Genomic DNA, 12,640 nt, shown 5'->3' on the forward strand with positions numbered 1-12,640 from the left:
CCCTTGCCCCGTCTCAAAATTTTGTCCATCATCCCTGCTTTCATTTTTGCACGGGTTTTGATTTTAATCTTTTATTCTCGCTTCATTCTCCATTTTATGTCCTCCAACTTCAGTCCACACAAGGCGAGGAAAAGAATAACCCGGTTTTTTCGGTTCTTGTGTTGTTGTCGTCCGAGCAGGTTGTATGTTACCCCTGAACACGGGGGCCGCGTGTTCAGGGGTCCGAATGAGTGCCACGTGGCACTCATTCGGCTGGTTGTGTACGGAGGAAGGAATATTGCAAAACCCAAGATCTTCCTCCGTACATAACCAGTCGAATGAGTGCCATGTGGCACTCATTCGGACCCCTGAGCACGCGACCCCGTGTTCCAGGGGGAACATACACCACCCTCTCTGTTGTCGTCTCCTTTTGCCTTCCACTTTAGGAGGAAGGAAAAAAAGTATAAGAGATAAATCAGAACTCACATGGTTTCTTAGAGGAAGGAGAGATGAGAGATTCAAGAAAGGGTTTTATGTTAAGGTTATATATATAATAATAATAATAATTTTCTTAATGAGAATCGAAGATGGGGACAAGGCAGGGCGAGGCAGGATTGGGAAAGAGTAAATCTATCCTGCCTTCATGTCCGCACCGGTTTTGATTTTAACCTTCATCCCCGATTCATTCTCTATTTCATCTCCATTCCAAACAGTGCGTGACTCCATATTTCCCCCAGTCCCACTGCCATCCCTAATTACCATGAACCTATGAAATAAAATGAAAAATATTGACTACACTCTAGTGGACCGTACCCTTTACCTGAAACCCATGGATTGTATTAATTGATCAATTTGAGCTGGGTTGCACGATCCATTTACTAAGAAGCACATTTTAGATGGAGTGGTTTTGATGTAGAAATATTATTTTATCTTTTTTTTTTTTAAATAATGAGAAACCCTTGTCTAAGCCAGAAACTCTGGGTGGAGCCCCGTGACCACCCTGCCCTTATGTAACCTACCCTTAAAAGCTACAGACACAGCCGCGCGGGCGACCTTATGTATCACATTATTTTATCAATCATGGAATTTTGACACATTAAAGACCTTTGAAATTTGAAGCCCCTTAAAATATCCGATATTATCTCAAAACAAAATATTGTCTCTCAATTCGGTTAACAAATATATTTTTATATTATGTTTATTAAAATGATGTTTTATATATTAAAACATTAAAAAATTACGCGTCTGATGTCCTACGAAAATCACCTATTGTGTCTCGAGTCGTATCTACATCCAGATGACACTAAGGTATAATGACCTTCGCAATTTTCATTCCTCTCTCTCTCTCTCTCTGTAAGATATCAGAGGAAGAAGAGAAGTGCTCTTGAGGGTAACTTTCCTTTGTAGTGTATATATATATATCTATATATATATATATATATATATATATATATATATATATATATATATATATATATTGGAAGGGAATGCTTTGGGGAATCTAGGGTTTTGGAGAGGAGGAGGTGGTGGGGGGAGAGAAGATGTCTCAGATCGGGAAAATGACGCCCAATCTGGATCAGGAGAGCACCAAGGTCCTCAATTTGACGGTTCTTCAGAGGATCGATCCGTTCGTGGAGGAGATCCTGATCACGGCCGCCCACGTTACCTTCTACGAATTCAACATAGAGAATAGCCGATGGGTTCTCTCTCTCTGTTTCGTTTTCTGTCTTTTGTTGGGATCGTTATTTTTTGGTTTTTGGGTATTAGTGGATTCTCAATTTGCATTGATTTTTTTTTATTGCAGAGTCGAAAGGATGTTGAAGGATCGCTTTTCGTCGTCAAGAGGTAAACTCTACGTTCTTTAATTGACCATTTCTTTCAAATTTCTTGCATTTTTGTTCAAGCTCTCCTATACACATTAGTTTTTGGAGGTTATTCAATTTCCCTCGTAAGATGCAAGTATGAAAAGTAGAATCTGGGTCTCAAATCCCCAACTTTCCTATGAAAATGAAAGAAGAGAAGAGAAGAGAAGCTGAAGTTAGGGGTATCTGGTAGGTGGCTTCGAATTTTGATCTATGATTCTAGTTCGCTAACTACTACTGCATCCTTTTCCTGGTTGATTGAGAGTTACTTCTCGCCTTTGTACTTGGGGTTAGTTGGGGTTTCGGTTTTCTTGTTATATATCTGGACATACCTAACTTGATGATTTATCTTGAATTTTGTAGGAGTGCTCAACCACGATTCCAGTTTATGGTTATGAACCGGAGGAATACAGGTTTGGCTTTTTCAAGTAGTCCTAAGTCATGTCCTTGTGCTGATATGTAAGATTTATTGTTATGAAGTGCATTGTTCGAGTGTTCCTTGATGTTCATTTCCTTGCAGTTCGTAATCATAAAATGTAATTTTTATTTTTTCGATATTTTTTTTATTCTATCGAAGTTTTTTATTGCTTCTCATGTGGTCAAAAAGTACTTGTCACATAATAACTTGTTGGTAGATGAAGATTATTGAACTCATAAGCCTATGTTCCACCAGGTTGATTTTCAAATCTTGGATTCTGACATTCTTAAGAGTTTGTCTTCATATGTGTTCTTCTGTTTTCTTTACTTATGACCATAGAAAATCTTTTGTGAAACTTTTGTTATATGTTTCTTGGTTATATATCTCACTGAAAAGTATGTAGATGATATGAACTCTCAGGTGGTTAATATGTGAAAGTTGTTAATGTAAAAGTGAGCAATAACCGCAAGGTTGTACATTATTTACATCTTATGAATCACCTTGTATACTTGGGTCTGGGATCTAATTCTCTCACTTTGGGAATCAATTCGCAGGCCTGAGTCATTGCTGTACATGTCAGCTATATTGATGCGGCTCCAAGAGCATCTCTACTGGAGTTCTTTGTTTTTTTTTGTCTGTACAAAAATGGTTGCACAATTATGAAAAAGATAAAATTAAATTATTCTTTTCATGTTCCTGCCTTATTTACTGGTTGGAAGTTACTCCTTTCCTGATCATAGCTATGTGGTAGACACCTATCAGCCTAATGTCTCATTATAAGAAACCAGAATAGTATATTAGGTCCTTGAGTTGGTTTGCTTTTATTATAGGTCATCAAATTTGATCTCAACATGCCAGGATTTTGGTTTGCATGAAATTGGTTGTCTTTATATTGCTTTGTCTATTAGTTTCTGGTTATCGGACTTTGTGTCTTGGTTTATTGCATTGAGTATTTATTTCTGCAAACAGATAATTTAGTGGAGAATCTTCTGGGAGATTTTGAGTATGAAGTCCAGGTGCCGTACCTATTGTATAGAAATGCTGCCCAGGAAGTTAATGGTATATGGTTTTACAACTCACGTGAATGTGAGGAGGTTGCAAATCTTTTCAACAGGTGTGTTTGCATGCAATTTTCTCTGCTCCATCACATTGTACTAGTTTTTTTATGCACTCTCTTAGCTAATGCATCTTAAATTGTTGAGAAATTTTGATGAATCTATGCTTATTTCTATTCCAATTGAAAATATGTTTTGAAGTGTGATGACTCGTGACTATCCAGAAGATTGATCCATTAATTAGAATCTCTAGAGTTTCTTTTTGTTTACTTGAAGCAGTGTATGACATATGATCACTGATATGCCCAGCTATTGTTATGCTTTTTTTGTTGTTTACTTTTCCTTTCTCCTTTACCTTGTACTTAAACAATTTTTTTTTTAAATAAATGGCTTTCCTTCATTTAAAAAAAAAAGGTATTGAAGAATGTGTTCCAATTTCGTATAATATATAAATGGAAAGAATTATTCAAGTCATACAGGCTATTTGATGTTTCTCAAGTAAATAAGTTGAGACTTTGAGAAAGTATGTACCACTAAGTGTTCCTAAAAAAAGAAAAGAAAAGAAAAATTATGTGCCACTAAATTTACATGAAGACTTGAGAGCAGGTATGACATATGATCACTGATATGCCCAGCTATTGTTATGCTTTTGTTGTTGTTTACTTTTCCTTTCTCCTTTACCTTGTACTTAAACAATTTTTTTTTAAATAAATGGCTTTCCTTCATTTAAAAAAAAAGGTATTGAAGAATGTGTTCCAATTTCATATAATATATAAATGGACAGAATTATTCAAGTCATACAGGCTATTTGATGTTTCTCAAGTAAATAAGTTGAGACTTTGAGAAAGTATGTACCACTAAGTGTTCCTAAAAAAAGAAAAGAAAAGAAAAATTATGTGCCACTAAATTTACACGAAGACTTGAGAGCAGTGTTATTAAAAACGCGCCTCAAGGCGCAAAAAGCGCGCCTCGCCTCAAGGCAAGGGCCTTTGTGCCTTGAGGCGCAGGTATAAAGCAGAAAGGCCCCGAGGCGTATGCCTCATACGCCTTGAGGTGAGGCGTATGCGCCTCATTTTTTTGGTAAAATGAGGGTCAAAGCCCCCATATGACCAAAGTTTAGGATTGCAAATCAGGCCCCGACCCTAAATTAGGGCTGGGGGCCCTCATTCTCTCCCTCATTTGCTCGCTCTCGTCTCTCACCCGTTTCTCCCTCGTCTGCTCTCTCTCGTCTCTCACTCGTTTGCTCTCTCTCGTCTCTCACTCGTTTGCTCTCTCTCGTCTCTCCCTGGTCTCTCTGCTCTCTCCCACCTCTCATCTCGGTCTCTCCCACCTCTCTCTATCTCGTCGTCAACCTAACCCGAACTTTCAAAAGTTGGTCTTTCAGGGTTGGTCTCGGTGTTGCATGAGAGTTGTAATGAATTGTAGCCCTAAAAAGAACATTTTATCACCTCATTTCAATTTATCTTCGTACTGTTGTTATGTTTGTCTTTCACATATACCAGTTCTTTGTGTATGATGTATGGTTTTTAGTTATTTGAGGTTATGCCTATTTCCTCCCTTGATCTATGATGTATCTAGGGGTGGCAAAACCTGACCCGACCCGCCAACCCGACTCTTAGGCGGGTTCGGGTTGGGCTTAAGCCAACCCGTTTAATAAACGGGTTGACCCGCCTAACCCGTTTATTAAACGGGTCGGGTTCGGGTTGGGGGTATGCCAACCCGCCAACCCGGCTGACCCGTTTAATAAACGGGTTAGGCGGGCGGGTCAACCCGCCAACCCGTCAACCCGACCCGTCAACCCGACCCGCCAACCCGACCTGCCAACCTGACCCGCGAACCTGAGAACCCGTTTACCCAACCCAACCCATTTATTAAATGGGTTGGCGGGTCGTGTTGGGTTACCCGTTTATTAAACGGGCCGGGTTTGTGTTTGCCACAGCCGACCCGTTTAATAAACGGGTCGGGTTCGGGTTGAGGTATGCTGACCCGCCAACCCGTCGGGTTGACCCGCCAACCCGACACGATTGCCACCCCTAGATGTATCTACGTGATTCTGGAACCACTCCACTCATTCTTTCTGTTTTGTCTGCTTACTATATCTCTAATCCACTTGAACATTTATGAGTAGTTTTTTGTCAGAGTTTATGAAACTTTTCAGCTTCAGGTTGATAAGTTCTTTTATAGGCTATAGCCTTAAAGGTGATTGGTATGTTGAATGCTCATGTGTGCTGTTTCAAATTTTCTACAATGTAGAACTTCTACTGGCTGTAAGCATTCCTCATAACCATGAGTCATTTTGATCATATTTTTCTTGAAATTAGTTATAAGGCACCTGTTCTGCAGTTCATGAAGGATCATGTAGCTTTCCACTATGACTTTTACAGGTCCTCTTGGAAGCTGGATACCTGAACTTGTATTGCTCATAGAATTGCTTTTGATTTCTGTCCTGAAGAGGAGCTTGAGGCTTAAGTTTCTTTGGTTTGCCCTTCATTGAGGCAAATAGAGAGAAACTTTAGGTGATCAATGCAAATAACTAATATTATGAAATTAGCAAACTCTGCAGATGTCAACGTAACATGGTTATTGAATACAACAAACAAACAACAACAACAACAACTACGCCTTCATCCCAAAACAATTGGGGTCAGCGATATGAACCAAAAAAGAAATTCATTTTGGGTCTTCCACATGAATCCTTTTCCTCCAATCATTTCTATCCAACGCCATGTCCTCGGTGAGGTTCAAAGCATTCATATCCTTTCCTATCATCTCCATCCAAGTCTTCCTAGGCCTACCCCGACCTCTTTTAACTAATATATTTTCCCATTTCTCCAACCTTCTAACTGGAGCATCATTAGGCCTTCGCCGAATATGTCCAAACCACCGTAAACGATTCTCTCGCATCTTATTTTCAATGGGTGCAACACCTACCTTCTTACGTATCTCTTCGTTCCGAATCTTATCTTTTATTGTATTTCCACACATCCATCTAAGCATCCGCATCTCAGCTACACTCATTTTTTGAATATGATGTCTCTTGGCAGCCCAACATTCCGTACCATAAAGTAAAGCGGGTCTAATAGTCGTCCTATAAAACTTTCCCTTCAACCGCAATGGCATTCTACGATCGCACAGCACTCCAGTAGCACTTTTCCATTTCATCCACCCAACCTTTATCCTATGATTTACATCTCCATCAATTTCTCCATACTTTTGAATGATGAATCCCAAATATTTGAAATAATCATTCACCGGTATATCTTGCTCACCAAGCTTCACTACACTCCCATCACTACTTCGTTGCTTACTAAACCGACATTCCATATATTCAGTCTTACTCTTACTCAACTTAAAACCTCTAGCTTCCAATGTCTGTCTCCATAATTCTAACTTAGCATTAACCCCAGCTCTAGACTCATCAATCAAAACAATATCATCAGCAAACAACATACACCACGGTACATTTTCTTGAATTGATCTCGTAAGCTCATCCATCACTATCGCAAATAGGAAAGGGCTTAAAGCAGATCCTTGATGTAACCCAACCGTTATCGGAAAATTGGTTGTCACCCCTCCACAAGTGCGGACATTGGTTACTACTCCTTCATACATATCTTTAATTATACTAATGTACTTGAGAGAAACACCTTTCTTCATCATTGTCCACCAGAGAACGTCCCTAGGTACTCTATCGTATGCCTTCTCTAAATCAATAAAAACCATATGCAAATCTTTGTTCCTTTCTCTATATCTTTCAATAAGTTGTCTAAGAAGATGTATAGCTTCCATAGTTGATCTTCCAGGCATAAAACCAAATTGATTCTCCGATATCATGACAACCTTCCTCAACCTAGACTCAATCACCCTCTCCCAAAGTTTCATAGTATGACTCATGAGTTTTATACCACGATAGTTTGTGCAATCTTGTATATCACCCTTATTCTTATATAAAGGCACCAAAGTACTCTTCCTCCACTCCTTAGGCATCTTATTTGTTCGCCAAATCAAGTTAAAAAGATTTGTCAACCATTCTAAACCTTTCTCTCCCAAGCATTTCCAAGCCTCGATAGGTATACCATCTGGGCCAACTGCCCTTCTTGATTTCATTTTCTTCAAAGCCTCTGCAATTTCTTTCTTTTGAATCTTGCGCATGAAGTCACGATTTATCTCATGAAAAGGAATGGAGAAGTCTCCAAGATCTTGAGCATGACTATCATTAAATAGCTTATCAAAATAATCTTTCCATCTCTCCTTAATCTCCTCATCTTTGACTAAAACCCTTTGCGTTTCATCTTTGATACATCTAATCATACCCAAATCCTTCGATTTCCTATCTCTCATCTTTGCAAGCCTATAAATATCCTTCTCACCTTCTTTGGTATCCAACTTGTCATAAACCTCCTTATATACCTTAGCCCTCGCGTTTCGAACAACTTTTTTAGCTTCCTTCTTTGCTATCATATACTTCTCCAAATTCTCATTATCACGACTCTTACTTAGATTTCTATAACACTCTCTTTTAACCTTAATAGCTAATTTGACATCCTCGTTCCACCATGATGTATCCTTACCTAGTGGTGCACCGCCTTTAGACTCACCCAATACCTCCTTAGCTACTTTTCTCATACCACCCGCTATCTTATTCCACATTGATTCTGAATCCTCCTCGAGACACCAATCAACTTTCTTAACTACCTGCTCTACAAACATTCCTTGTTTAGCTCCTTTCAGTGCCCACCACTTAATTCTAGGATCTATCCTATGTCTATCCCTTTTGCGGCATTGTCTAATTCTAAGATCTAAAATTAAGACTCTATGTTGTGTAGCTACACTTTCTCCTGGTATAACCTTACAATCGATGCAACAACCCCTATATCTCTTTCTAAGTAGGAAAAAATCTATCTGACTCGTATTAACCCCACTTTTAAATGTTACTAGGTGAGACTCCCTCTTCCTAAACCAAGTGTTTGCTAAGATCATATCATAGGACAAACAAAAATCTAAAATCCTTTCTCCACTTTCATTTCTTTCTCCTATACCATAGCCTCCATGGATATTCTCAAATCCATCCCTACTAATGCCTACATGTCCATTAAGGTCACCGCCGATGAAAAGCTTTTCTCCATAAGATGTCTCTTGTACTACTCCATCTAAATCTTCCCAAAATTGATGCTTAATGGAATCATCTAAACCTACTTGAGGTGCATAAACACTAATAATATTAATAATATCCGTACCTAATACTAATTTAATAAGTAAAATTCTATCACCCTTCCTACGGACCTCAACTACATTATCTATAAACTGACGACTCATAACAATCCCTACTCCATTTCTATTCCTATTTATTCCTGTATACCAAATCTTATATCCCCAAGGTTCTATCACTTTAGCTTTCTCACCTACCCATTTGGTCTCTTGAAGACATAAAATATTAATCTTTCTCCTACACATAACATCTACTAACTCTACCAACTTACCAGTTAAAGACCCTATGTTCCAAGTGGCTAACCTAATTTTATGGTCTTGGACTAACTTCTTTACCCCCACCCGTCCAACAAAGCGAGGGAACCCTTGCCTATTTGACACCACACCCGGGCGCCGGTGTGACGCGTCGCTTCTGGGCGACGACCTAGCAACCCTTGCACATTTATCACTGCCTCCGGGCCTAGAGAGTACAGCGCGTCGCTCAGTAGGGAACGCCCCAACGAAATTCTCATATTGGTTCATTTTCATAGGATATGACAAAGTTTTTATGTTGGCTGTCACAGGCCTACCGCAACCCTCCTCTTTTATCCGGGCTTGGGACCGGCAGTGTATAACTACACAGGCGGAGTTATTGAATAGGAAAAATAATTTCTTATTTTTTCATTCAATGAAAAGATGATAGACTTGAACCAACACCACACACCTGCAACCTGTAAGGATGGTTCCCTCAAGAAACCATCTTCCTAAATGTCCTATGTCCTTCCAAGAAGAAGATGAGTCACTAGCTCGGTCCCTTGGTAAATGAGCCAAGCCCAAACATGCTTTGCTTATTATTTTTTTGACTATTCTTGTATAGGTATAAAGCGTAATTCCTTCATCAATAAACTATTTTTTATTTATTTATAATTTTAGATATTTTTTATAGTTTCTTTTTTTAGTTTTCAAATTTTTTTTTGAGGCTTACGCTTTATGCCTCGAGGCTTACACCTCACCTCAGATTTTGGTGGAGCACCTCGCTATGCCTCAACGCTTTTCACAACATTGCTTGAGAGCTATGTCACATAGGTACGGGTGCGGGCTCGACGATGCGGCACTTTACAAAAACTTGGGTGCGGGGTGCAGAAGGGTATATATATAATTTTTAACAGTAACACTAATGAAATAAAAAACAATTATCATAATATCGTCAAATCAATTCATGATCATGCATGCAATACCTGCTAGGTTGTCACGCCGGAATCGTCATGCTGGACCGGTCGCCTTGCCGAGGGGAAAGAGATTGAGAGAGAGAGAGGTACACAGAGAGAGGGGGGCGAGGGTTTAGCCGAGAAGAGCAAGAGAGATTGAGAGGGAGAGAATGAAGACCAATGTTGTGAAAAGCGTTGAGGCATAGCGAGGTGCTCCACCAAAATCTGAGGCGAGGCGTAAAGCGTAAGCCTCAATTTTTTTTTAAAAAAAAGCTTAAAAAACTATAAAAAATATCTAAAATTCTAAATAAATAAAAAATTCTTTATTGATGAAGCAACAACCAACAAGAAATAAAAAATCTCAAATAAATACTGAAAAAACATACTTGAACTTTGCCACTGAGTAATGAATGATCAAAACATACTTGAACTTTGCCATTGGGTTCTCCACCAAAGCGTGGTAGTCCCTAACAAATGCTGGCATGTGTGTGTGTGTGTGAGGTATACTTACATTGAGTATTGAATGAATTCAAAGGCAGTGGACGCTGGCAGAAAGCCATTCACATAAACCTTTTTGTTCTCGTTCTTCTTTTCTAAAATTTAGTCAAGGAAGCCAACTTGTTTTCAAGATCATCATGACTCTGAAGAGAGTACTTGCTAATTTACCCATGAACTTTGTCAGTGTAGTGTAGTATTTGTCAACTCGATAATATGACTGTTGTCATTGGATTCAACAGGAAGGCCTCAAAATTATGAGGAAAATGTTTCCTCTAATTTGTGAACCATGGGGTGTATGGTGCACTTGAACTCATTCCACAGGCATTCATATGTTAATAAAGTAACACTGCCTCCAATGACGCTTTGTTCATTTTGTTCAAACTACATTGCCAATTTAGCATGAACTCAAGTGAAATGAAATGAGGATCTTCCAAACATGAACTTAGATCTGCACGAGAAGGTGTCTAAATAGACACAAGAAATAAAATATTCTTTATTGATATGAAAACACCAAATGCTTAAGAAGCATTGGAATTGAAAATACAAGAGGGGATACACCCCTTTATATACAAGTGGGAGAGGAGAGCTCTTAAGGAGCTCTCCTTTGTAGCCGTTGGACTAGTCCAACGGTTATAAATGTAACCGTTGGACTAGTCCAACAGTTACATTATTAGTTAAGTTCCAAGTGGAACTTAACTAATAATGTAAGTCTAGTTCTATTAGAACTAGACTTTCAAAAATTAAAAAGAAAATAGCAAAAAATACAAAAAAATAAAAATAAAATTATATTAATATATATATAATAATAATATGAATATTATTATTATATATGTTGAGAATAGGTGGTTTTACGTGAAGTCTTTTTATATTAGATGCTATTTGAAATTTTGTTTTCATAATGGGCTTAGTTGTAATTATTCTTTTAAGCCTCTCTATTTAACATAGAGAGAGGCCCTAATAACAAAGTTAACGAGTTTTCTCTTCCTGTGCAGCCGTCTCTCTCTCTCCCCCTCTCTCTCTCTACCTAGGGTTCAGTGCATCTTTCTACATGGTATCAGAGCACAGTCGATCGTGGGAGCGTGATCGATTGTGATCAAAGCACAGTCGATCGTGGGAGCGTGATCGATCGTGATCAAACTACGATCCAACGAAAATATTTTTCCAATTAGGTCAGCGATTAATTTTTTTTTGTAAGATCTGATGACAGATCTGGGCGTGCTGCTGGTCGTGGATGCTTGTTGTTGGTTTGGTAGCTCCTAGGTGTTTGTTTTTTGCTTTGCCGTGACTCCCTGTTGCCGAGGTTTTTCTTGTTGTGAGTTCCTGCCGTGATTCTCTGTTGCCGAGTCTTATTTCATTCCCTGGTGCCGAATGTTTGCCTTGCCGTGACTCCCTGGTGCCGAGTTTTATTTCAGCCGTGATACCCTGATGTTTGGGCCATGATTTTTTTTCTGTTTCGTGATTTCATGTCGTGACATCCTGGTTTTTGGGAGAAACAACAATCAAACTCGTAGTGGTGTTGCTCGTGATTGAAAAATGACTGACTGTCGAGCTGTATATGTCTGGGGAGCAGCCTCTGTTATGATTCAGGGTCTGCGTATGCAGAGGTATGTTGGTCGTGATTCGCTAATGTGCTGAAAAACAGGTTCTGCATATTCGCTGATGTGCTGAAAAACAGGTTCTGCGTATGCAGAGTTATGTTGGTCGTGATTCACTGATGTACTGAAAAAAAAATTAAAACTATTTTTCATGTTTGTGGGCTGCTGTTCACTACTGTCGTGGAAACTGTAGGCTAGATTCCCTGCTGTGCTGGGAAAGTACTCTTGTTGTGGGCTGCTATTCCTTACTATCGTGGTTTTTTTTTGTGTGTGAACAACTGCTGATTATCATATCGGTTGGTGTGTGAGTGTAACACGCTTTTCCCTGTGTTGATTGGAGTCTGTCCAGTTTTTTTTTTGTTAAAACAGAAGTACTTTTTTGTGTGTGTGAACAACTGCTGATTGTCATATCGGTTGGTGTGTGAGTGTAACACACGCTTTTCCCTGTGTTGATTGGAGTCTGTCCAGTTTTTTTTTTGCTAAAACAGAAGTATGGCTGAAACTTTGAAATGTGATTCCAAATTGGAAAATATTGGAGAGTATAAGGCATTTGCCAATCCCTTTTCGTACGGCTCGTCTGTAAGGTTGAATGAAACTAACTATGCCAGGTGGTCCAAAACATTTATGATGTCGGTATCTGGACATCGTAGAAAACATATCTTGTTGGAAGACGAACCCACTAAAAAAGTGGGAAAATATGTTACCTGGGATGAAGATAATGACATAGTTATGTCATGGATTATGAATAGTGTCGAACCCCGTATTGCAGATGGTTTAATTTACTATAATACAACCAAACAGATGTGGGACAATCTTCGAGATACGTACTCACAAGAGA

General features: G+C 39.0%; 1 protein-coding gene across 1 annotated transcript in view; it reads left to right on the forward strand.

The window, feature by feature from the left end:
- Positions 1–1,472: 1,472 nt before the first annotated feature.
- Positions 1,473–12,640, forward strand: part of LOC149848693 (mRNA-decapping enzyme-like protein) — a 35,978-nt gene continuing 24,810 nt past the window's right edge. Inside the window, exons 1-4 of the mRNA XM_089996957.1 lie at positions 1,473–1,679; positions 1,784–1,824; positions 2,205–2,254; positions 3,229–3,373. Coding sequence (XP_089853083.1) covers positions 1,521–1,679; positions 1,784–1,824; positions 2,205–2,254; positions 3,229–3,373 — 395 coding nt within the window. The 5' untranslated portion in view covers positions 1,473–1,520. The remainder of the gene's footprint in view (positions 1,680–1,783; positions 1,825–2,204; positions 2,255–3,228; positions 3,374–12,640) is intronic.

Source organism: Nuphar pumila, chromosome 1 (assembly GCF_984573655.1).
Source record: "Nuphar pumila chromosome 1, dmNupPumi1.hap1.1, whole genome shotgun sequence".
NCBI classification, from domain to species: Eukaryota; Viridiplantae; Streptophyta; class Magnoliopsida; order Nymphaeales; family Nymphaeaceae; genus Nuphar; species Nuphar pumila.